At 39.3% G+C, this 26,657-nt stretch overlaps 1 protein-coding gene across 1 annotated transcript in view; it reads right to left on the bottom strand.

Moving 5' to 3' along the window:
- The window catches only part of SPAG16 (sperm associated antigen 16), a 362,146-nt gene that overhangs the window by 151,422 nt on the left and 184,067 nt on the right, over window positions 1-26,657 (bottom strand). Inside the window, exon 13 of the mRNA XM_031505343.2 lies at window positions 19,780-19,965. Coding sequence (XP_031361203.2) covers window positions 19,780-19,965 — 186 coding nt within the window. The remainder of the gene's footprint in view (window positions 1-19,779; window positions 19,966-26,657) is intronic.

Below are 26,657 nucleotides of genomic sequence, written 5' to 3'. Positions count from 1 at the left end.
ATTTTACAGAATCTATGCTTTTCTATTATAGATAATACATTATACCACCCAGTGTTATCTGTTATATAGACTACATGTATTATTTTGTCACAAAGACTCATTTTAAACTAGACATAAAGTGCTTGGCTGTTAGAACTCAGTACACAAGGTATCTGATATTCATGATCCCTTGATATACAACAGTAAAATAACTTCAGTAAAATAATTCTTTTGTCTCACAGTTCATGGCAATGTTTTACACCACAAATACGCCTTTTCCGTCTCAGATCTTACACTTTTATTTATGCCTAGGAATGCCATTTTTTAAAGGTGCCCAATCATTTCCAGCTTGCATGTTCCAATGTAAAGGCTCAAAGCTGCTGAACAGTTTCTGACAAGGAAAATACTGCTGCATTTTTTTTCTGGGCACTTTACGTTTTTGAAAACATAGACAACTTTCTATACCACAGTGTGAAAGTGGTTCCATTGGAAGAAGGGGGATATTTTCCTGTAATAACAGGGTGTATCTATGCCCTCTTTAAAGGCTGGGGAAGAACAATGTCTTCAACCTGCTTAACTGGGCTTGGGGTGAAAGAACACAGGAAAAGGGAGGCAGTTAAAGGAAAAAAAAAATATTTTGTTTGTCAGGCACTGATGTAAGATCTGGACCATCCCAGGCAGGCTGCAAGAACAGGCTTGTGAGAGATTAATTAGGTGCCAAAGCAGGAAGGCCCATTCAGAATCCCTTAGCAAGGTGAAAATGGACTGAAGTGATGGACCACGACAGCAGCAGAAGGGAAGGAAATGATTTGCGCTTTTCTATCAGGAACACAAACACCCAGCCCTGATGCAGCCTCTCTCCTTCCCACTTCCCTATCACTGCACACTGATGAGCTCTGGCTCTCGAGATCTCATTTACCACTCTGATAACTGACTGACTGAATATTTCTGAGAACCTTGCCCCAGTGCTACAGAAAATAAATTCATCTTTCTGTCCAGCTGAGACATAATTTCAGCAAGATTGTCTTGTACTAGCTATCTTCTGGTTGGAAAGGGCAACAATTTATCTAGATGTTCCTTTTCCACAAGAAAGTAAGTTGATATGAAGGGTAGATCATCACCCTGTTTTTTTCATGGAAGCTTATGTTTCTATGCAATGGAACAAGTTTATCTACTTCAGAATAAATCTGTAGACACATCCACTGAGTATTTTTCTCATTGTGAACACAGAGCCTCATGGATATAAGCCACACAACCTCTGGATATCTTCATTCAGAAGACAGAGGGGATCATGTATGAACAGGAGGTTAGACACTTGCACAAATCTTGATGCCTCAAGAGGTTCTCAATAAACGCTGTTCAGTAGCTCAGTATTTTGCAGATTGCATGCTCACTCTGACACCGCTCCAACCTTGATCCTTCCCCTGTGCAGTACAGGACTAATTATCCTCAATGGTTTCTTTCTTTCTGCAGTAAATTCCTCTCCCTTAAATCCAGGTGAGGTAATGATGTCCATCAATAAATCAGCCTTCATTCTACCTCAGCAGGTTTGGATGTTTCCTAAGAGTTTCAAACAAACATGGACAGATACTAATCCAGAAGCACATCTATGCCAGGAATATTGCCTTCAATTAACCATACCAATACTGATATCATTAGCTCAACAGATTGGGAAGATTTCATTTCTAGAGACTTCTCTTTTGAAAAATCACATTTCAGAATGCTTAATTCAATTCCAAAAGGCTTTCAGTAAAACTGCATTGAAAAGAGAAGATATTAAAGATTTCCACTTACATAAGAGTTCAGTGAATATTCCCAGGCTCTGCACAAATGTAAAAGAGCAGCCAAAAAATGCACCAGTTGGATATTCCACCAACTGTGCAGTAATTGAAAGGGAGCACAGGCAGTGGGTAGATCCCTATTGCCCTGCATACTTTCCCAGTAAAACTCAGGAAGAACAAAGCAGCGCCCAGCCTGCCCTCACTGCCAGCCACACAGCAAACCACAGCCACGAGGCAGCCAACGTGTGGCCAATTCTTCTGCCACTTAAGTGTTTCAAAAAAAACCACCCCACATATGCATGCTGGCAATACTATGGAATCAGGATTTTTTTGCCCCTTTCTTAGTGTTTTTTTTTTTTTTTTTTTTTTTTTTTAAGCATGTGGTTTTTATGTTCAGCTGTTTGGAAAAACTGGGGGAGTGGAAGGTGGTACCATTTCAGTAAGTACTGAGGTAGCTGAGGTAGCCATCATTACGTATTTTATTTCTGTGCCGTATTGAATCTCAGTTCAAGCATGATAATTAAAACTACTTAAACAGCCAATTGAAATTAATGAGATTTTGAGCTTGTTCTTTGGAGCCAGTGCCTCTCCCACGCGCCTTTTTCCATGCCTTCAGAGGAATTCATTAAATAATGAATTCCCAAACAGGAACTCCCAAACTGTACTATCTTTCCCCAAAACTACCCTCTAAAATAGAGCAAACACTAAACTAAATTCTCTCTCTCATGTCTATGGGGAAGCATTCTTCTTTGTGAGCTGCAATCACAATTTTCAGGGCAAGTCACACAGAAAGTCACCTGTTGTGAAAGTGTACACAGCATTTCTGAGGAAGATTTGTAAAGACACACCACAACCAGCTTCCAGTGCTCCTATTGGGCTGTAATTGGAACAGTCAAAAGGAGAATCTTTTTTAACAAAACCTAACCCTATCACTTTCTCATTGTATGGCTCTATCTCCAAAATGTGTTTAAATTCGGCATAGAACTTTCCCAGCCAAGATCAATGGCTAAGGATAGCAAATGGGCTGGCTTAAGACATTAAAATGCCAGCTTGGTTTATGCTGTTATAAATGCATTCTATCATGTCTTTACATTTTATGACCTCTATTTTATTTCTAGGTAGCTTCACGTATGACACATCCAATTATTCATGTCAAGAATGTAAAACTACCAGTATTTCAGTAAAAAGTGCTTGCCATCATTTCTGACGGTGATTTTTTTTGACCATTATTTCACTAAATGTAACACATTTTCTGAGACATTGACATGTGAGGATGCTTACTCTAGAAAGTACATTTGTCTCTGAAAAGATACATGACAGTATGATGCTGTCAATATGAAACACTTTGTTCAATTATTACCTATGCTTATGAAAATGGAGCTCTTTTCCAATTGTGAACATTCATTTGTGCCCTCTCTCAGACCAGTGTTTGACTTGGAAAATGCAGTGCTAAAGGAGATACTACTTCAGCTTCTGTGACCATGCAAACATTTCTCCTCCAGTATTTAGAAACATCTAGAAAGACAACACAAATAAAATCCTTCTCTGTGTAATTTATTTTCATATTTAGCACTTGTGGAATGTTTTAATCTCTGCAAAACAAGAAGCAATCCCCTGATTGAAACAAAGCTCCGAGTCAGGCTTTCCTTGGCAAGGATCAGTTTGTAGAGCTACTCAGTCAGTAGAGCTACAGTTTCTCAATCTGGTGAAATCTGGTGTCAGATAATTTTAATTTTTGTACTTTTGAAGTTCACACTGAGCAGAAGCAGGAGTAAGTATTAAACCCTGCTGCCATCACTCCCATCAGGGGCTGCTGTGAGCTGGGGCACGAGGGGCTGAACCACAGACACCGTGAGCACACCCCGCTCCTGCTGGAAGTGGCACAAGCTCTGCCACTGATGTCAGGAGAAGCAGGATGAGATCCAGCTCTGTCCCCACAGGAGCCTGACAGCTCACACTTTGCTCTGGTGCACAGTAAATCGAGCATGTAAAAGGAAGCTGATCTCTGAAGGGGGATGGACTCAACTGGTAAGTTCAAGGATTTTCCTCCTTCCTGTGTCCTTGTCTTCCTCCCTCTGCCAAAAACAAAGAAAAAGCTTCCCAACTAGGAAGGCTTAGCCAAGGAAGAAAGAACCCCAGACATGATACATATGTTTCATCAGTGTTTTCTAGGTATATAAACAAACATTCTTCATCTGACTCATCATGTTGTAAGTCTGCTGTAAAATCCTGTAACATCCTTTTCTCAGACCTCCTTGCAAATAGTCGTACTGTTAAAACACAGAGCTTCTGAACTGGATCAAATTGTATCCTCCCACTGACAGGACATAAGTCAATGTCAACAGTTACATTTTTGACTTGCTTGGTAAATTTTGAAAGGCTGCAGCAGTGTATTTTTGAGAGTGCAGATTTCCTCTCTGAGATCAAGCAAGGCTCTTTCCCCTCCCTTCTCAGGAGATAAACTGAGCACAGCAGCTTTCCTTTAACACCAGTTTGTAAAGACTCAACTCTCACCAGCTCTGCTTCAGCTCCTGCTGAAAACTGCAATAAAAGCCACCAGGATTTAGTAGCTGAAGAGATTCCACCTGCTGCAAGAGGGAACTGCAGTCCCAACCCTCTGCTGGCCCTGCTGGTGGAAGGAACACCCTGGGTTTTGTGCTCACACAGGATGCAGCTACACCTCCAGGTAACCTTCCAGTCTGCTCCAAATCTCTCTCACACTTACTGTGAGCCCCTACTTCTAGCAAAACTCCAAGAGAAGGCTGAAGGACAGTGCCTGAACATGATGGTCCTTAAACATAGGTCTTGTTTGATGAGGTGTGAGCACACTGAGTGCTCCCAGCCCAGCCCAACCCAGCCTCATGCACTTTGAGAGCACCTCCGGAGGGTTAAAGCCTTCCTGCAGCAGGAAGGTGGCCAAAAGCTTGTCCAATCCTCCCTTCCCACTCCACACCCTCCCATTCAGTGGTGCTCCCTCCACAGCCTCCTACCCCTGAGGCATTTGTGTGCTGTTAACAAGATACCCTGACAACAGCAACACCCAAACAGGATAGGAAAGCTATTTTATTGTGTAGGAAATTCATTTCATCTCCAGGGACCTTGCCTCCTTACATATTTTGCTGTTCTAAAAATTACTTTGTCCCATTTCTATAACTTGAAAGAGCCTCTTTGGCAAATAATACACAAAAAGGGAAAATTGAATGTACCTGAGGAAAAAAAAAATACAAAAAACCACATGCAGAACAGAAAAAGAGGGCAATGCATTACATTAAATGAAGTCTGATAGCTTGAACTTCAGATTCAGTGAGGTCTAATAGGGAGGGACATTTGGCAAAATTCCCTTAATAAATTTATAATTAACCAGCAGAAAGCGAGGCTCCAGTCAGATTTCTATTCTGCAGTGAAATTAGATAACAGCCAAATAATCACAGTCCTTGAAAGAAAAGGCTGTGAATGCAGGAGAAAAAGGTTGCAAAACTTCATGCCTTACCTGTGGGATTAAAGTGCTTATTTGCCTCAATTCCTGGTAATTTACACAACACAATTTGTATTACTGGAAAAGTAGCCAATTATAATACTGTATTTATTTTTCTGGCAGAGCTCTACGATGTGTACTTAAGTAGAAGCTGTGTGTTTATTGAGAGTGTAGAAATTTCTTCTACCAGGCAGACATGAAGATGCAGCACTGAGTTAAAAAATACTCTCAGACAAAAAAGCACAAATTTTTGAGGCCACTACTGGTTGCTGTGGTGTTGGACACAGGTCTGGCTGCCTGATGCCAGACTGGGAAATAATATGAACCTTATTTTTTACCATGTTTCTGTATCAAGTGCACATAGGTAGTGGTAGGGTGGGCTTTACAGAATGAAGACTCTCCCTGTGCCATGGTTGGTTAGAACTCACTGGTACAAATAAGCAAAAAAGAAAAATAATCAATTACCTTTTGGTGCTTGATTGATTCCCATACTACTCAAACTCAGGATCTATTTTGATAAACATTGATAATACTAAATATGATTGACAATAGCTTTATATGTTTTTGTGAGTGAAAAGCCCAAGTTATTGAATTAATAATATTCTACTTAGGCTTTCATTAGAAGGCCTGAAAACTTTGCCAATAATCTATCTCCTTTTTTTATTGGCTTGAAACATGAATAATGAATCTGCTCATTATTACACTGAAGATTTAGTCTTTTAATGTCTTGCATTTCTTTGAACAGATGAAGTGTTCTAGAAATATTATTATTTTTTTATTTTCTGATTCTAGATGAAGGAGTTTTGGTGTGAAGCTTTAATTTTTTTAAAGGAAAGATAAAACAGTAAGACATAAAATCTCTACTTAAGAATGGCTTATATTCTTTTTGTAAGATTGTAATATATTCTTCAGTCCCTTTTACTATGTAGGTTGGCTGTAGCTCATCAAGGTATGTTTAAATTCTTATGCTCAACAACTGATTGTTAGCAGCACAGGGCACATTTCAGCTCATGGCAACAGCTGTTGCAAAAGCTCACTTTTCACTGAAATTGGGCTCCAAATCAATTTTGGTAACTTATTTCAGCAATTTTAGAACAAACAGAAGCCTGTTACTTACAATCCAAATTTTTCAGAAGTGAGATGCATTTTTATATGTTTCAAATTTGGATTAATGTTTCATTTGACAAGGATGGTACTTCCCCAAGGATAGAGTTCGATCAACAAAAATGACTTTGAATGTCTTGGGGCAGAAGAAGATCTAGACTTTTATATCCAAAATGTAGATTTTAAGTGCCCTTTTCATCAGCTTGGTCAAAACAGATGGAGTCAATTACAAGATCTTGCTTGAAAATGTGCCTAACAGAATGATGCCAGGGAATGATCTAAAGTAATCCTGACTTAATTAGTTATTCTCACCTCAGCTGCCAGTCAGAAATTATACATTTGTTAACACTACTCTAATGGGAATGTTCTGGGCATTCCCAGAACATCTGTAACACGCCAGTGGGATTTGGTCCCACATTGGTACCCACTCCAAGCACCACGCAGGAGCACACACTCTGCATTCCATATTTCAAAATCCAGGTTTAGTTCTTTCCTCTGCCTCTGGAAAATCAACAGCCATGTATCAAACCATCCATTTGTGGCTATGGCTTCTAACTTTTCCATCAAGTCTGTCTGCATGCAGAAAATAAATTCCATCAGCCAAAGGAAAAGCTTTGTGCAGCTCGGTGCTCCCAGCACTTGGGCTGACACGATCTGAAGCGCTTCCCTTCCAGGGTCAGCTCTTGTATTTCACAGTGATGGAATAAAATGCTGTTTCAGTCCTTCAGTCAGGAACTAGAACACAAACTCCTCCTTGGAAATGCCTGTGTCTCCCTTGCAACATACAGAAAGCTGAGCTACCTATCTCAAAATTCCAAACCTCAGTCCAGGAGCAAGGTACACTCAAGTTCAGAAAGGTATGTGGTTATTCTTGGATTATTTTTTGACTCTTAACCTCACTCAGCACTTTCTGCAAATCAAGTTTCCTCGGGGGATTTTTTTGTTGGACAGGTGAAGACAGGAGCATCAGAAATCACTTATTGAAACCCAGTCTTGTTTAATGAAACAATTATCTCCTCCCCGCTCCAGGCTCAGGGGTCTGAGCTAATCAGATCAGCACAGGCTCAGTAATAATGAAATAGCTGTAACCCATTTAAGCAGACATTAAACAGTGCAGGACAAGGAGTGTGTTTGCTGCTCAGCAGTTCTGCCACTGAATAAGCAAAGCTTCTCCCCTGTGACAGTGGGTCCTCCTCAATTACCACATCAGCTGACAAAATGGTCTCAAAGCTGAGCTCATGGCCTGCTCTATGCTCCCTATGAAGCTGCCATGATCTTATTATTTGAGTTTTTCTTTTTTTTTTTTTTTTTAATTACAAGAACTTTACCTCTAAAACTACTGCCTTTTCAGGCTAACCCTGAACAAGTAAATGCAGATGTATCAATCCTTACTTGCTTTTGAAAGACACCAGCACATATGTGTTTTGATGGATCACTGTCAAGTGATTTCATTTTTTGTGTCTGTATATTAAGGCCTACGTGAGAACTATATGAACAGGTTATTTTACAGTTTTAGGCTTTTGCTGTTGAAATAAAATATTGTGGAGAAGATGAGCCATCTGCACTCCACATTCAGATTCCCTTTATGGTGCATTCCAACCACCCTAAAGAATTTATTTCTTTCATTCTCTTCCTTGTCATCATTTATTTCATTTTTCTACACAATCATGTTAATAAATAAAGAATATGGCATTATATGCACAACTACTGACTGGTGAGACATAACACAGAAAATAACAAATGTGACAATGAAAAACAAAATTTGAAATATATTTACACCAGAAGACCAGATAAACTTACTACGTTATGCTGGAACACACATTTTCTTTGTGAGGTTGATCTGATCTATTGCTTCTGAAAACTCCCAGACAACGTAAGAAATATTTGTTTTTAACAAGAGTTTAAGTCTGTAACAGTGGATAAAAGCAGACTTTCAAACAATGTCACTCCTGTAATACTAAAGCCTAAAATACCTCACCAAAGCCTACTATGTTCATCCCATAAAGCTCTATCATGTCATATTCTCTATAAATTTACATATTTAGGATGAGATTTCCAAGCTGCCTGGACAATGCAGAGTCTGAGATTCCTGCAGCTGTTGGGTGCCCATATAATGGGATTTTCCCACATGACAATGTGGCCGCACCAACACATTTTCAATCAACCCCTCGTGCCCTTTGAAAGCTCCAGCTCTGGGTGTATTAAGTGAAGGTGGAGCAGCTGCTGAGGGAGAACTTTTTCTGTGAACTCGTTCAGAATTTCTTCTCTGCTGTCACCAGAATCAGGGAGCAGCTGATGAGGAGAACAAGAAGTGGCTCTCGGGCTTCTGTTTGCTGGGAGCTGCATTAAATTGCACAATGGATGACCCAGGTCTGCACTAGCACAAATTTCTTGCCTTTCTTCAAAAAAAACCCACCGCTGTTGGAAAACTACCAACAAAAGGGAAAAACCTGAAACAAGAACTATACAGGAGTCCAGCAGAATAAATCTAGAGAACTCAACTAGTTTCATACAGTTGCCATAAAACTGACTCAAATCAGCTTTTAGCTCTCAAAAAACCAACCAAACCCAAGTCCAGGAAATCCTCTGCACCCCAAAACAAACCAAAACTCCACCATTATTTTACCTCAGATCCATTTGCTTCTCTAGCTTACAGTGATGAAATTCTATATAGGATCAAGAAAGCAGTACTGGCACGTCATAATTTAATTTCAGTACCTTTTAATTTTTTTGTGTGTATTAAGTTAGTATTTTTATATTTATTTTTAATATATATTTTTTTGTCTTTAATCCCAACCCATGTGCATAAAAAGCACTGTGACTCTTGTTGGATGTTAGTTTATTTTCCTCCACATTTTAAATTTACTTCTTTAGACCTATTAAACAAGCAAATTCTTTTTGAAAACAATACAAGGCTGAGATGCAATAAATATAAGCCCTTCAATATTTAAGTGAGGAAAATGAATTTCAGTGTGCTTTGAAATTGGTTTTCTTCAGTGCAGAGTTTCTTTATTTGCCCAAATAAAATAGATTTGAGTGGGTGGCAGTTTTAAGGAGTTATGCAGCACTATTCAATGGCTTTGTGAACTTGAGAAGGTATTATGAATAATGGATTTGCTGTGCTCTTAGACATGGAGCCACAACAAAACCAGTGTAGTTGGAAGTTCTCTAATGGGCATCTACTGGAGTGAAGAATAAAGAGCCTGGTCCACCCACTGAAGCTACAGGTGCAGGAATGTTTGTTCAGATCAGTGCCTGAACACAGAATGGGAAGAGCTGAATTCCCAGGGATACTTCCCACCACTTTGATCTGCTACTGTCTCACCATTTTTAGATAATGCACCACCCCCATTCTCCCAAAAAAGAGCTAGAAAAGGGCTGGATTTCCCTTTGCCAACAGCTGGAGGAAGGAAAATATTAACTTGAAACACAAGAACAAAACATAAGAGTAGTGATTTAGTCTCTGCCTTTCCTAGATGTCAACAGTTTGGTTTACTTCCCTTTTTGTTCCAACTTTCCCTGTTAAGAGCATGATTTTCTATCAATATAATTACACCTGTGTAATCCCAGTGTGCACCCAAAAGAAGTGTCACTGGATGAGAAGAGTATCCACTGTTCTCCAGGGAAAGAGAGGCCTTTGCAAGTCACTCCTGAAATCTCCAGCTGCATGTAGCAAAGTTCAGTTTACAATTGAATATGTAATCAAAGTACTGTCAAACCATGAGTGATAACCTGATATGGATCACTTAGAAGGCTGACACACTTAGAATTAGGTTTTCATCAACCCACAGTGCCAGCTGCTAACTTCACACCTAGTATCTCAGTGTCCCCAAACCTTCATTTCAATCTTAAACCTTCCAAAGTCAGCTAAGATCCGTATTACTATGAAACAAACACTGATATTAAAAAAAAAAAAATCTAAAAAGGGCTTTTAAAGGAGCAGAACACACAGGATTTTTACTTTTTCCTTTGAATTTCAGAGCAGGGATATGAGTGTGACTAGAGCTGTGTTCCCAGTGTGCAGCAACCTCCCATGCCCTTTATGCCACAGAAACACTCCGTGACCGTCTGCTCTGTATTAAATAATTCACAAATTTTGTTGACATTTTACTGCAGTCTCCATATTAAGATTCCATTATCTAGAATGTTTGTGTTAGTGATAGAAATATGCTTGAAAGAGACACTAAAATATAAAGAAATTCATTGGGTTTGCATCAAGAGGGTAATTCCAATACATATTTAATAGGTTTCCTACAGACACACGCCTTTGCAGGCTCTGAATTCAGTAAATAGATGCATAAAAATTGTCTTGCAGATGGTGAATTGATTCCTAGCTGGGAAAGATATTGGTCAGCCTAGAACAAAATTTTTGTGTGATGATGTGTCTCAATTCACATCAGAAAACCTACAAATATTGAAGTGCAGAAGGGAAATTGCCAACATTTTTATTTGCTTCACCTGATCTTCACCTCCACCAAGGCAAAATCCCCATTATTTTCCTGGGAACTGTCAGAGGGGTTGTGTCTGCTGTATTCACAAGCTTAACCACTTGGACCACACAGGAACAGACTTTACAGGTGTCAGCCTGCTTTAGGATTTGGAGATCTGTCTCAAAGAATAACCCACACAGGGCACCAGAGAGGCTGTGTTACTTGTATGCGGTCAAACAACTTAGGGGAGTGTAAAGAGTGAGGATAGAAATGAGCCCCAAGTTTTTGAAAACTGCCACAGAGGAAAGAAATCACTATTGGGCTGGAAACAGTATTATTCATGTTTGAAGGAAGTACAAACACAATTCAGTGTCTTCCAACATCAATTAAAGACCCAGGGCATTTTTTTGTATGCAAGAATTAATTGTTAAAGGTCTAAGATGTGACTTGTGTTTATTTTCCAGCTGAGGCTAATCAAAGATGAATAGAGTTTGCTCTAACAGGATGCACAACTAGAGTTCTTCTACTTGGGAGAGAAATAATCTTGTGTAACATTTGAACCCTTAAAAGAAAACAATAAAATGGAAGAAAAATAAAACCCAAAAGCATCACACACAGACATATCTGAAGACTGCCTGGAGCCAAAACTCAAAAAATTAGAAGAGGAATTTACATGTATTAAGGCATCCACTACAGCAGACTTTTACTTTGAAATCAAATGACCAATGCATCTATTTCAAACCAGAAGACATCAGCAACTCAAAATAATTCACATTCAGGAGGATATGTGGATATGCCTGTCAGAGCATTGCTGCTTATGAATAGTAAGATATATTCCTGCTCTTTTTAGGTCACTGGGAGACAAGAAGAGAAATAACCTAGAATTACCTGTGCTGCAGCATGTGGGGATTTTGGGTGACAGTGCTCCACTTGAGCACGGATCACAGACTGTGTGTGTATTATTTACACTAACTGGTACTGACAGGATGTGGGAGTGATGATGAAGATACATAATTTTAATGAGCTGTTGTCTTCCTGAGTTCTGTAATAGTATCTGACAGTTTTCAGTGCTCTGTGAATTACTCTGTTGGTACAATTAATTTCTGGTTTGGTGGAGATACTGTAAGTCAGTATTTCTAGGAGAACAGCTTAGGTAAAGAAAGCCTGCCAGTAATGAGTGACTGTAACGTAAGAGAGAAAGAAAACATCTGGATAATGAGCCTGGATGTGGAGTGGAAAACTACAATCTGACTTCAATTGTGCTGAGTGCCTGAAGTGCTGAGCTTTTGCATTTGAGTTCTGAATCTAGGACAGTGGAAACACCCTGTCAAGATCTGACTAACATTTTGCAGGTTATAACACCTGCACACTTGCAAATAGGACAGAGAGAGAGAAAAAAACAGTGCCTGAGCTTCCTCCAGAGAACACAATCCCAGCAGACTCAGCCTTTTGGACCTAACAACTGCTCTGGTTAAGATTTGGTAGAAGGAAGCCTCAGTTTTACCTCCCTCATTCCTCCTGCTCCTGAAGTAGCTTCCAGGGAATCGAGGAGATGTTTGGACATCAAGCACAAAGGTGTTCAACTTCCAGAGGGACACATTTTCTCACCAGCTCAAAAAAAGCTTCCTGCTGTCCAGGTTGAGAGGAGCCTCTCAGCCAACTACAGATAATTTAGGAAATCTGGCCTAAAGGAGGAGAACTAGAACATAAAAAACCCCTAACAGTTGCATCTAGTATGTTTTTTTCCAAGCCATACTGAATGCTGAAACAATGGAAGCAAGGAACCTTATGATATCAGAAAACTATACACCCTTTTATGTAAATCAAGTACAACTTTCTCAACTATCTTCTTATAAAAGAAATACTATCTAGCTAACTATGGTAGAGTTCAGGTAAGCCTACTTATCTCTACAGAACTCAGACATTTTAGAAAGCAGATCTATTTTCAGCTTCAGTTTAAAAAAAAAATAAGTAGTAATTTGATTTTCCCACCTCTTTGTTAATCAAAAACTGTGCAGTTCAAGAACAGTAGCAGAAATCAGAAAGTAAAGCACTTACATTTCTGTGAATTCAATGCTTTAGGAAAAACGTCAAGATATTTCGAATTAAAAAGGAAAATTATCACTTTAACTACTAAGCTCTTCAAATATGCCTCCTGTGCACAGGCTAAATTGCCACAGATGCTTCCAGTAAAAGCCAGAGAGAATATGGATTTATCTAGACCAGTAGCCAAGAGCCACCACTACAAATATTTTAGCAGAAGTTACAAAACTCCTGTCATGTTTTACAGAGTAATTAATAATCACATAAACATCTATTTCTTATGGATCTATATCATTACTGAAAATCCAATACTGATTTTCTTTTTTCTCACCCAGTAGGAAGACTTGAAGACAACTAATCTTGACATATTTTTCTCATCCCCAAGGAATGCAAAGGCAGGGTTTTAATGATGGCTTCAGTTGTAACTCACCCTATGGCCTCCAGTAAAGCCCTTCACCTCTTTGTTTATTTCACCAGATGTAAATCATGGTATGTCTTGCCCAGCTTAGGCATTCCATGGGCATCAGCTAAGATTTTTCTGGCCTTTGGGGCCTGCAAATATGTGATCATAATAAACATTTCTCATTATTGATGCATGTTGTCTCATACTAAAGCCACAATGTAATTTAAGTTTACAACATGGAGTTCAAGCTACACTTCCTGTGAAATTTTGTACTTTAAGCTTCATCTTACCCAGTGTTATGGATATTTAGCCATATCTTCCCCTTAACTGAATAGCTCTGCTTTGAATATAATCTTTTCCTTGATAATTCGCATTTTCAAATTGATTTTTTACAATTGGCTCTCTGGGAGTTATATCAATGAGATTTTAGACATTCCTGATCCTGAAAAATGTGTTATGGAATTGTAGCATAATTATAAATTTGGAGGCTTGGGTATAGGCCTGGATTTGATTTGAAGGATTAATAGCAGCTTGTCTCTCCAGTGCTCCTTGGAGGATTCCAAAGGGAATTCTCCTTTATCAAAATGGCAAGCACTTCCTGCTGTGCTGTCAGGAGAGACATTACAAACTACCCAAAACTGGTCCTTCCACATTTCCTCTGAGTTCTTCTACCTGCCTTCTAATTTCCTGGAGGACATTTGTCTTCTCTGAAAAGAGATTAGCTCCACTTTTACTGGAATCAATTAAACGTGGGATCTGGCCAGAAGAGCTTGTGGCTCGTGTCCCACCGAGCAGCCAGTCAGGCACGTGTCACCTCAAATGGGCAAGGGCTGACTACACACACTCACCCTGATTCAAAAGGTGAAAATACAGCTCCATTTTGAAACTAGGAAATCTTTGGGTTCCTTCAGAGGTGATTTTTCAGGATCCTGATACAGATGCATTTGGTGTGGTGAAAAAAACCTACAAATCTGTGAGTAAATATTGCATTTCAAAGCTGTCCATTGCTTAAGGGAAAAGGAAGAAAAAGAAACAGAGTATGAATAACAAGGATGGCAGGAAAAGCCAGTCTAAACCCTAGGCTTTGATAGTACAAAGCAAAGACCAGTCCACTTGGCAACACCAGCTATGTTAAATCATTACTTTAGTGAAACTAGAGAAAAAACCCACCCCAAAGTATAACAACAGTTTAAAATCAGCTTAACCATGTCCTGCACTGCACACACTCAAGGTGTGTGCTAATAAAACACATGCAGTGCTATTGTTGCATGGTATCATTCCATGGCATCATTCCGAGGAAAGCCATAGCTGACAAGGGGCTTCTAATTAAGCTAAATCCATTCCCTGCTTGATTTCTTTAAATACTAACCCTAATTTTTCCAAAATTAATTGCTTCTTATGAGAAGACACAAAGCTATAAACAACAGTTACCAAGTGGAGAGAAGTCACGAGAGGAGATAATTTTAATAGGGTCTTTGGAGCAAAAGAAGGAATTATTTATATAATCTAGTAATTAATGTCAGATACATCTGACTCTTGGGCAAAGAAGTGAAAATGCCCAGTCTTGTTGCAGAGAAGCAAAAAGCATCAACAATTTTTTGTATATCTGGAATTAATAAAAGACTATATTAACACCTCAGTAACAGGACACTATCCTGGAGGTTTTACAGGAGAATCAACAGTAATCATTATTAGTCACTTCTAACATTTGCACCTGAACAAATGCACCAACAGATACTAGAAACTACTGAAGACTGGGGTGAACACATGATTTAAAATTTTTAAATAAAATTTGATTATGGGAAAAATTTCTATGAGTAGACGAAAATTCCATGTTAATGGAAAAGGTGATGGATTATGGAACAGCAACCAGAAATTACTCCAATTCACAAACACTTCCTCACTCTGGTCTCTGCTGCAGGACAGCACAATTGCATTTATTGCTGGCCTAATTCCACATATTTTGTACTACTGAAAGGAAGTAGAGAAAAATGGAGAACTGGTCTAATGAGTGCAGAATGGATCAACTGGAGAAAACCAATTCTGACTGTCCTGACTGCTGCAAACAATTTCTCAAGCTCAAGGCATAAATAACAATGTTTGCATTTAACATGCAGTGTAGAGCATATGTCTGCACAGCTAAACAACCACCTGTGTTTGTATGAGATATATGACGCTCAGCTTGATTTGCATATCAGAGATCAGGCTGTAAATCTCTGATGATATTTACCACCGGATAATTGAAATTAATCCTGCCAAAATGACTTTGACAGTGCTGAATTTATAGTCTGAGAAAACACCCCTGGACCTGGCTGCTGTGCTAGAACATAACTGGCTGCATATTTTCAACCTGAGCTATGCTGCTGAATAAAATCCTGGCCACAAATGATAAATCTGTCCCTTTCTTCTCCAACTTCCTATTTCCATAATCATTAAGAAGTGGGGATAATTTTGAAGGTTAGATATGTCCTTGTTTTGCTGTTTTGTTTTGGCTTAATTTTTTCTACCCATGGCAGGCACGAGTTACCTTTCTTCCCTGCACTCCCCTTCCCAATGTTACACCATTTTCTTTTTAATTTCCTTTAAAAGCAACCAATTATCCCAGCAGAAAGTATCAGGAAGTTTCAACAACAGAACTCAGACTCCCTTGAGTCCTTCAGTAACTCAGATCATGGCTGTGTCTCAGCTTGTGTCTCTGTTTCCAGGGAAGAAGGAAGGGGCTAGGATTTTTGTTTCTTTGCTGTTTTATTTCTTAAACTCAACTTATGTCTTTAAATAGAAGGCCCATAAGTTGCCTGAAAGAACACAGTTTACTACAAAGCTACCTCACATTATCCTCCTGGTAGGAATGTCATTTGAGGCTTGATATATGATTGAAACTTTCATTATACACAGAAGAAAACCATTTGTGAATAATAAAAACCCCAAACAAACAAAAACCCCAGCAGTAATTTCATGTTCTAAGAAAATAAAATTCAAATATTTATTAGGCAGAACTTTCTCATCATTGGCATTGGCAAAGAATTATAATTTATTAAATTGTAATTTATGAAAACTGCTGGCAACCTTTTCCTATTCAAGCGATGGTGTATCTTGAATTCTTTGGACTTCAATAAGGGCTTTGATGATTGTGCAAATTATACCTTGGATTTTGGTGCTAAAAGATAGCAAATAGCCTCCCCAGTTTCTTAACACCAAGTTTGCAAATACAGGGAATGCTATATGTTTTCCAGAAGCAACATTTATAGAAAAGTATGTTCCTAATGTATAAAAGAGGCTTTTTTAAAACTCAGAAATAAAAAGACAACTGTCATCCACTACAAAAATGGATGAATTTTTTTTGTAGCATTTATTTAAAACATATATCTTTCAGAGAGGTGGCAGTGATAACTCTGATATCCTTCTTGCTTTTCTTCCCCTACAATCTGCTGCTTTTCGGGCTCATTCAATTTGAAAGCAGGCATCCATCCAAATATGTAATATTCAGGAAGAAAGACAGTTCTCATTTATAAAATCTTAATTCCTTGTTAGTGGAAAGAATAAAACCACTAGTTTAACTGTGATCACTGATTATTATCCTCCCACAAGAATGTTATCTTGGGCTCTGTCCCCTGCTCAGAGGTTGTGGGATCTGTGGTGCCCTGTGAAGACTGACCTAGAACAGAGGCCAGACAGAGTTAAAGAATAAAGTGGGGATTTATTAGAAGGCCTCAATGGATCCACCTTGGACAGTGCAAGAGCCCGGCCAGGGCTAAACCCCAGGTAAACCCAAAATAGTCACAAAATGGACAACCGGTCACAGGGTCTCTCACTTTTATAAGTTCTGCTCCATTTGCATATTGGAGTTAATTGGAGTTAATTATAGCTTTAGTCGCATCCTTCTTATTTTGCTTTCTTCCTTCCACCATTGTTTGTGCTCTTGGGCTTGAAATTTGGATCATTTGTCCTTGGTCCCCAGCTAGAGAAGGAATTGTTTTGTCTCCCTACTCCGTGCAGAGAGCTCACCATCCCCTAATATGAAGCTCAGAAGTGCACACTAAAGCTGTACAGAGTCTGAAAAATATAAAAGCTGAAACCTGAGGCATCACATGGACAGGGAGAACACTGATGATGGCACCTGGATGCACACCTGTTCTCTGGGGATGGGGAGACAAGTAACTTTCCAAGCATCATAAACCATGGAAGACCTGCTCCATGTCCCTGTGTCACACAGCCCCAGGCTGTCAGGGAGGCTGAAGGAGGGCACACATTGCTGTGGTGGCCAGCCCAGCTGGCTGTGCTCACACCAGAGTGCTCCAGGCTCGTGACACATTTCCAGAGGACACCCTGGGAACAGCTGGGATTAGCGCTGCACATGCAGCCAGGTAGCTCAGCAATCAGCACTGCCAAGCCCAAACTCACTGCAGCCTCTTCTGTAGAGCAGCTCCAAATCTAACAGCAACAATTTAACAATCCAATGAAAACCACCAGCTTGTTAGTATGTCCATAGCCTTTCCTAATTTCCAAATTTTGCCATACATCCTGCACAGGCTGATTTTTCACTTGAATGATCCAACATGGGCATAAGGCCCAACTGCAGCTGAGTGTTCTGCAGAGCCAGGATAGCCTAAGCTTGAAACAGGCACATCCTGTCATCAAACCCCTTGTAGAGAAGCTCTTCAAAAGTGTGCCATTTCTGTGCAGTCATGTTAAGTACCTACACCACATACAGCTCTACAAACTCACCTGAATTGACCACAGCAGAGTTCACCTGGTTTTGCACTGAGGCAATGCAACAGCACCTAGCACATGGTTTTTACTGGGAGCACACCAGAAACCCAGCAGTGAGGGCTCCCATAGGGGCTTTTTTTTTTTTTTTCATACTCTGAACATACCTTATTTTAATCAGACTATGTCACATTTTTATACCACTTCCTGCTGCCACTGAGACTTTGCATAATTTTTGCTGTTTCAATAATTCTGCATGGATAGTCAGCCTTTCACATCATGGCTTGGATATGACTCTCTTATTTTCACCGGCAAAGTGCAGCTCAGATAGACTGGAGGCAGAAATGGGAGTTGGTGATGATTGTGAGTGGGAAGCACCATGGGTTGGTGGTGAAGGTTTGCTTTGATTCCTCTGACTACAAAAGCTTCCTCAGTAGAGAAAGCATTTTCAGCTGTCTAAACAAATTCTTTGTCTATGCAAATTCAAAACCATTCTGATATAAAATTAAAGCTATTGTTAGTATTATTTCTTAAAGGTCATGAATATGCCATTAAGGATGAGCAAAGCATTAGAAATATACAACAGGTTAAGAAAAGAGGTGACAATACATTCAATTTTTGCTGCTTCCATTTCTAAGGAAAACACTGACCATGAATGCATATTACTGAGAGTAATGGTGGAAGCATCATCTGTTCTCAGGACTGGTTGACCCTTTCTATTATAAAAGCCACCTCTCAGCTGGCTTGAACTTTTCCAAACCTTAACTAGTTGATTTTTTTTTTCCCAAAATAATTTGGAATAATTCATGAAAGAATGGGTTAGTTATTCAATTTTGAAAACAATATTTTTAATATCATTTAATGCTTCCTGAATTCATGGTTTGAAAGCAAGACTGCAAATACAATACTGACAGAGTTTTAATTAACTCTCAGTGGAATCTGGATGAATTGCAACAGTTTGAAAAGTCTCCAATATGGGTTCACTGCAACGGCAGTAGACTGGGAGGGGTTTAGGAAAAAGGAGCAGAAGAAGAAATTTTCCCTTGCTTTTTCAGTGAAGCTTCTTCCCCTGCAGTGGCCAACAATCATGAAGGGGTATTTTATCTCATTCTAATGCAAAGGAAGAAAAAGACCAATAGGCAATGGAAAAATCCATTAGGACCAGATAATAAAGAACCAGGGAAAAGGCCTATAGGATTGGAAACTTTTCTGTGGACTGATGGCATTCAGCTGTTAAAAATCAAACCTAGTACAGTACAGTAATTCAGGAGCCTAGTTTATAAAGAGATAGTTTGGAAAGAGATAAATCCATCCCATTTCTTTAAGGTGCAAGTTAATCAAAACTGAAGACAACTGGAGAGAGTTAAGGAAATAATAATTAATTGGTAAGCACAAATACACTGATATTCTAAAAGCACCTTCATAAAAATGCATTTGTCTGGATAATAAAGAAGGTATACATTGATTTGTTAATCAAGAGTCACCTTGCTGAAATATAGATAATGACTAAAATAGATTTCCACTTGGCTAACCTCAGAGTGTGTTGTGTACTTATGAGCTTGAAACAGTATATAGAAAACTTACTAAGAGTTTTATTCAGTTGCTTATTCAAATTACATATCCAAGTTCCACTAAGCTCTTACCTTAAGAAAACCCAGCAATAAAGAATAACAGATGCCAAGTGAAAGCAAATACTTTCTTTTTGGCACTATGTTAATTTAAGTCCTCCGGCTGATTTTTCCAGCACTGCCTTTGATTCCCTCCGCTCTCCGAGTGAACTCCACGAATCAATGGGGAGCTCAAGCACCCCCCTGGTTATTAATGAAGCATCATTGAGTGAGCACAGAGCCTCCATACCTGTTGACATCCCAGATCTTGCCGGTGCCATCGGCGGAGGCAGAGGCCACGAAGTCGCCGCAGGAGTGCCAGGAGCAGCCGCGCACGGCGCGGGCATGGCCCCGCAGGGTCAGGATGCAGCCGCGCCTCGACAGGTCCCAGAGCCGCACCGTGCAGTCACCGCTCGATGTCACCAGCTGGGTGCCACTGCTCCGGGAACAAAAACACGTCTGAGCCACGAGGGGCATGAGAAATGCTCCAGCAAAATAATTTAGCTCTGTTTAGATAGACAGGTTAAGTTGCAATTGTTGATTTTACCTTAAAAGACATATGAACAAAAATGATCTTTGGAAATGTTTGTATTTTTGCTGTGCACAGTTTTCTGACGTGTTGTAGATGAAGTGGCCACATATTAATATGCTGTCAAAAGAAAGGGAGATAGGAAGTAGCTATCCGCCTCAGGAAAGTAAATGTGGTTTTCAAATAAATTCCTAAATTTTGCAGTTCATTGATTAATTAACCAGAGCTTTCAAAATACAATAAGATAGATTCAGGGAAGAATATTTTGTTATTTTCCAAATTCATACCATTTTAAACATATATTTATTTTTAAAAAGCATCCTAATTTTGTGTTTTCTAACTCTGCATAAACACCTCAACACATTCACCATCTCTTGGGGTCACTGATACATTACATAAATGAAAAATACAGAGTTCATCTCAGATTCTTTTTTTTTTTTCAAATCTTAGATATAAATCTGTATAGTTCTATTTCCTTCAAGCATGGACATATGGCTTCAGACTAAGAGTCCATCTGTAACATTTTATATAACTAGAAGATTCTTAATAAAATAATTAGAAAAAGTATGTGGAGTGATTCTCTTATTAAACCTTCCCAGACCTACCCTGTGGCTCAGGATTTCTTTGTGCTTAAGAAGAATCCATGGATTTTTTTTTTCCCTATGAGTAATTGATTTTTGAACATATGCAAACCTTTGGCAGCTGCAATCTCTTATGTCAATGAATTCCAAAATTTAATTATGCCTTGTGTGAAAACTCTTCTGGGACTTTAAATACCTTACTTCATTTTGTTTCACGCTTCTAATTCTACTACTGTGATTAAAAGCAAAATTGAGTGCAGCTTCAGTATGTGTAAGTGTGCCACGAGCTGTGGTGGGACAGTCCCTGTCCTGTCCCCCTGCCAGGATGGAGACTCCGACTCATTCCTTGTGCAGATGTGATTCCAGCCCTTTGAGCACATTTCCCATCTCTCTCAGCACCCTGTCAGCTGCAAGGGAAGGAACAGGTACCCAAGGAAGATACACAAGGACACTGTTTGCTGGTTTATTCTGTGCTCTTTCCATTTAGTTACCATTTTTGGCATTACTGAACAGAAATTTTCAGCAAACTGACCACAGTGGCTGTGAGATCTCCTTCCTGAGTACTGATAATTAGACACACTCTTACCTATTTTCTATTCTTATCCTAGCACAGTTTTTTCCTGTGTGCATTCCTTTGTGTTCACCTGCACTGATTTTCAGCTGCTGTTTCACCATCTAGTCAACTGTTGAGATGGGAATCTTTTCCTGCAATTCTTCACATGCTCCTTTTCACTGTCCTGGCTAATTAGCAAACTCATCCACCTCACTCCCTTCCCCAATTTCCAAGATCATCTTAATAATTTAGGTCCCAGCACTGATCCTGTGGACCTCAGAAATTAATTTCTCCATTCTGAAAGTGGCATTTGATTCCTATTCTTTCCTACCAGTTTTTAAACTCCTGAAGTAAATTTCCTTTTTATTCAGGACAGTTCTGCTTCCATGATAGTTTCTGTGAACTGATCTCAAGAAGAATTTGCTGAACATCCAAGTATAGGAAATTCATGAACCTCCCTTGATCAAGTACTCAATAAGCCTTTCAGAGAATTCTCGACTGATTTCTGAGGCTTAATTTCCAAAGCCATGCTCACAGCTCCCAGGGCTTCACTGCCATAAATGTATCCATGGATCCTGTAATTTGCCTCTTTAATATAATTCCTATCAAGATATGAACATTTGATTAATCCATCTAGAATGCCTTCATCCCAAAATCTTTTAAAATATTGAAAAAAGTTAACACAGCCCTCCCAGGAATAACAGAGGTTTTCACTTTCTAAGCAAAAAATCTTTCAATTGTTTTCATACTAAACAAAAACAAAAAAACAGGAAAAACGTTTGGGGATAATACACAAAAATACAGGTCAGAAATAGTTAAGCTGTAGGTTTTCAGACCAATTTCTGCCGTTATCTGAGCAACATCAATAAGATGACCTTGCCCTTAGGATCCAATAAACTCTTTTATTTGAATAATGGCAAAGGTCCTATCTCAGGCAGTAGAAATCCTTCTTCCAAATCCCTGGATATAAAATTGTGGGAACTGAAAACAGCTCAAGGGTTGATCCTAAGCACTATTGTAAAACTCTGAGTACAAATACACTCAGAGATATTTAATTCACTGCTACAGTTAATTTAAAAAAAAAAGGTCTAGGACCTGTGGTGTCAACCCTTTTATGTTATATTCTCCCTTTCCTCCTTTTCCAATAGATGTCCACTGAATCACTTGGTAAAAGTAGCTGCTATGACAGCTTGAAATATGTGCATCATTTACCTGATAGATCTTAAGGGGGAACTTGCCACTATGAAAGATCACCTACTCAAGATTTTGACTATTTTTAACACTTGAGTTTTAGGTTGCTATTTTTTGTGAAAATATCATTATAATATTCATTAATGCAGTTACACCCCCATGCCTAAGACAAAGTTCTGGGACATTAATCTCTCAACATTATTTATAACGTTGCACAGGAATAGTCCTGAAGCTTTTGTCACATATACCAGAGCATAAAGGCTTGAAGTCTGAGTAGGGGTTCAGAGGAGACCCTAATTTTGTTGAGCTGTCAGGAATAAATGTGCTTTTGTTAATGAAACACTTTCAGTTTTAATAAGCCAGATCTCAGTTCTGGAGATAGATAAAATTAGAGAAATGACAAATTATCCTAGCCCTTATACATTTATAAAATAAGAGCTTAAAACAAATTCAGAGTCAGGTATAAAGTAGGACTGATGAAATCTGCAATTGATTTCATGAGGGAAACATGCACTGCCACTGTTGTGAATCACAAGAGATATATGGCTTATGCATTTTTTTAATATATAATCCCCAAAATGCTACACAAAGAACTGGTTCCTTGGGCTGAATTTCAGAAATACACCATCCAGGCAGTGATGAAAGTCTTTTAGAAAACAGATGTGAGCAGGAAGGTAGTTCAAATGGATTCAATTTGGCAATCTGCAGCAGGGGAAGGAGTTACAAGTGAGGTTTAGCACTCCTTACAGATCAAAGGAGAAAAAATAGTGGAGATTGGAAACAAAAATGCAGCAGGAAGCAGTTTAGGGATAGACTGACAGTGGAAGTAAGGGCAAAAATACTCAGGAACAGAGGGACCCAGTGCCCCAGCCCCCTGCAAGACAAGTTCCCCAATATTCCCTGTTCATAAAAAAGCATCAGGTCATTAAAGGATGGGGATCTGTGATTATCCATGTAGGAACTTAACAACAGCATTTCTGGGAAGCACAAATGTTGCTGGTGGGAATGATGGCTGTCAGGACTGCTCTCCCCGGTCAGGAACACCTCAGCACACACCAGGATTCAGACCAGACACACATAATGAACAGGAAAGTGCTGTGTCAAGCCAAGTCAGACATCTAAATCAAGATACTGCTTTAGAAAAAAGCACTATCTACTTAATAGCTGATCAATAATGACACACTTTCTCTGATTTGCAGCATTTTTCAGTCCTGGGAGATAAAAAAGAAAAGCTCCAAATTCGGAGTTAATGTTTTGTTACCCACAGCTGCAACATTTTTTGTATGGTGCTATTTTTCCTGATGAGAGCATGTGGGGGGAAGAAACAAATGTATCAGGGAAGCAGGAAAGCAGCTGCTTTTACGATTTAGGCTGTCAGTTTACCCAGGTATGGTAGTCACACAGTCCTCTATCATATGACTGATTTTTCAAAAAAAAAAAGCATGCTGATTTTGATATTAAAATCATATGGAAATATGACATTAGGATCTCAGCCTTAATTCTCAGCAGCAATACATAAACGCCATTTGAATTTCAGACTGATCACTAACAGGGAAAGCTCAAAAAAGTCCTGTGCACTGTGCATATATCTCACTGACAGGAGAATCAAACACTTTGTTTTTTAACAAATACATCAAAGAACTAGGCAAGATATTAGGATACAAGAAAAAGGTAAATCCTATCTTGTTCTGTCTCTTCAAACACATTAACATATATGCAAATAACTTTGCCAACTTTTAGAAATGTGGTGTTTCTGTAAAGAAGCAGCACCTTCGTGCATGGTGCTCTGTGGATCTCACACAGTTGGGTTTGTATGGTCTTGTGTGGCTTGATTTTGGGGGTTTTCTGTTTATACTTTCTAGCAGACCAAAGGACTATATGGATGAAACATGGCTGCATTGAATAAAGTATTTGTGTAGAAGAATCTTTCCAAAACTCTAGGCAATGGAGGGCCCATGGCACTCATAACCCACATCTTGCCTCCGTGGATAGACCATTTTTAAAAACATGAAATGCACATAAAGTTCTACCTTTCAGCTGATTTCTGGTATTCCTAACTGATACTGTAAACTTGCTCTTCCAGTAACAATTAGAGTGGAAAAAAACTTTGGAAACATTAATTCCACCTTCCACAAAAGGGGATGGAACATTAACTTCTCAAGCCTTAAATCCTTCCTCCCCCATATATTCTAAACACACACACATTTCATTCCATTACACATTCCTGATCCTAGCAGCTTCACTGTTCTCACTACAAAGACACCTCTCCATTAACACTTCCCAAGTTGTATACACATGAATAATTAAGACTCATATTCAGCAACAACATGAGCCTTTGGCACAGAGTCACTTTACAGCATTTCAGGAGGCTGAGTGCCTCTGTGGAGTGCCAGTCAGGTGAAGGCACCAGCTGCACCAACAGCGCTCCCCTGTAAACGTGGCACCCCTAACGCCAACAGCCAAAGTTCAAATATTGCTCCTGCTTCAAAGATTTCTGGACAACAGACTTAGCTCTGCTCCACGGGACTGCTCATGTTCCCTCTGAAGATCCTGTGGCCAACAACAGGTCTCAAAGCAAAACTAAGCCAAACACAACTTGGGTTCAAGATTTTTGTCCTAAAAAACCTGCAGCAAGAGGCAGCATCTGACTGGAGCTCAAACAATGCAAGGGATGCCTCAGGTTTCAGCTTTTACAGTTTTCAGATTCTGTGCTGCTTTAGTGTGTAAGTCTGAGCTTCATATTAGGGGATGGTCAGCTGTCTGCACAGAGTAGGGAGACAAAGCAATTCCTTCTCTATCTGGGGACCAAGGACAAATGATCCAAATCTCAGGCCCAAGAACACACACAATGGTGGAAGGAAGAGAGAAAAACAAGGATGGGACTTCATGGGCTAAAACTGTCATTAGACAATTAAACTCCAATATGCAAATGGAGCAAAACTTATAAAAATGTGAGACCTTGTGACCAGTCATCCATTTTTGTAACCATTTTGGGTTCATCTTGGGTGTAGCCCTGGCTGGGCTCTTGTAGTGGTCAAGGTGGATTCATTGAGGCCTCTCAGTAAATCCCTACTTTATTTTGTAACTCAGTCAAGCCTCTGTTCTAGGTCAGCCTTCACAAGGCATCACAAGCATCAGCAACACAACAGCAAATCTTAAACATATTGTCCAAAACATTACAGGGGTAAGGGTCTTTCACCATGACAGTTAAAAACACTTCAAAATTAAATTAAAAATCAATATTCCAATCAGTTAATTGGAAAAATGATGCCTCTTATTTACCTCTGTTCATGCAATATTCTAAAGCAAAATTCTAAAAGCCTCCATGTTATTTGCAGTATCAGCACAGGTTGACAGTAGGCACAGTAAAGTAAAGGAAAGAACAGCAAATACTGCTAAAGTTTACTTGAATTTTGGTGACATTTTCTGCTACCTCAAAGAGGAAAAATAAAGAAAGAAAATGCCTAGGAAAAAAGTTCTGCCATGAAGAATAGAGCTAATCAACACTGAATTCCTATGGAAGCATCTTTTGCCTACTTTCTTCATCTTAGCTGTTGATTAAATAAAGATATCAAGAATGGATTGATCCTTTACAGTCCTGTCTTCCCATTTTTGCCAGAATTACTCTGCAAGTTAAAAGTTACCAGACAGAGTGGAAGAGAGCATAAGGAACATGTGCAAGAGGGTTGGGGGAAATACATTCTTGCAAACCTAATTTACTTGGAAACAAGGTTAAAACCAGGGATCCAGACAACTACACTGAGGAAAGTAGACAACTACTAATGGAGTTCCGCCTTTGGTTACGACAGCTGTATTTAAAAACTCCATGTTCCAGTTGGTGCTGAAAACAATGTAAGGGATGGAAATGCCAATCAGCTCTGCAACCACTGCAACTCTTCTTTATTCTCATATTTTGTCACTGCCCAACATTTTCCTCTCACCAGAGAGGGTAAAAATTGGGATGATTTAAAAAATGTTGGAGTCAATTTACAATTTTAAAAGTTCCCATTAAAACGATTGAAAAGACAATGGGTGATTTTCTGCCTCACCAGGCAGGATGCTTGCACAGTTCCTCTATAAAGGATGATGTGCATCCATCTCTCTGTGGGTCCAAAGGAAGATGGGACAGAGATTTGGAAGAGGAATTCACCAGGGATTATATGGAAACAGTATCTGGCTCAAGAAACTTTGAAATAAGAAGTAGAGTCCAGGGGAGTACTGAGACCAAACCTCACCAATGCCTTTCCTATTCTTAGCCATTCTGAGGCACGCCC

This window comes from Lonchura striata, chromosome 8, assembly GCF_046129695.1.
Source record: "Lonchura striata isolate bLonStr1 chromosome 8, bLonStr1.mat, whole genome shotgun sequence".
NCBI classification, from domain to species: Eukaryota; Metazoa; Chordata; class Aves; order Passeriformes; family Estrildidae; genus Lonchura; species Lonchura striata.
Note: the sequence above shows the minus strand (reverse complement) of the source record. Positions and strands in the feature narration are given on the sequence as shown.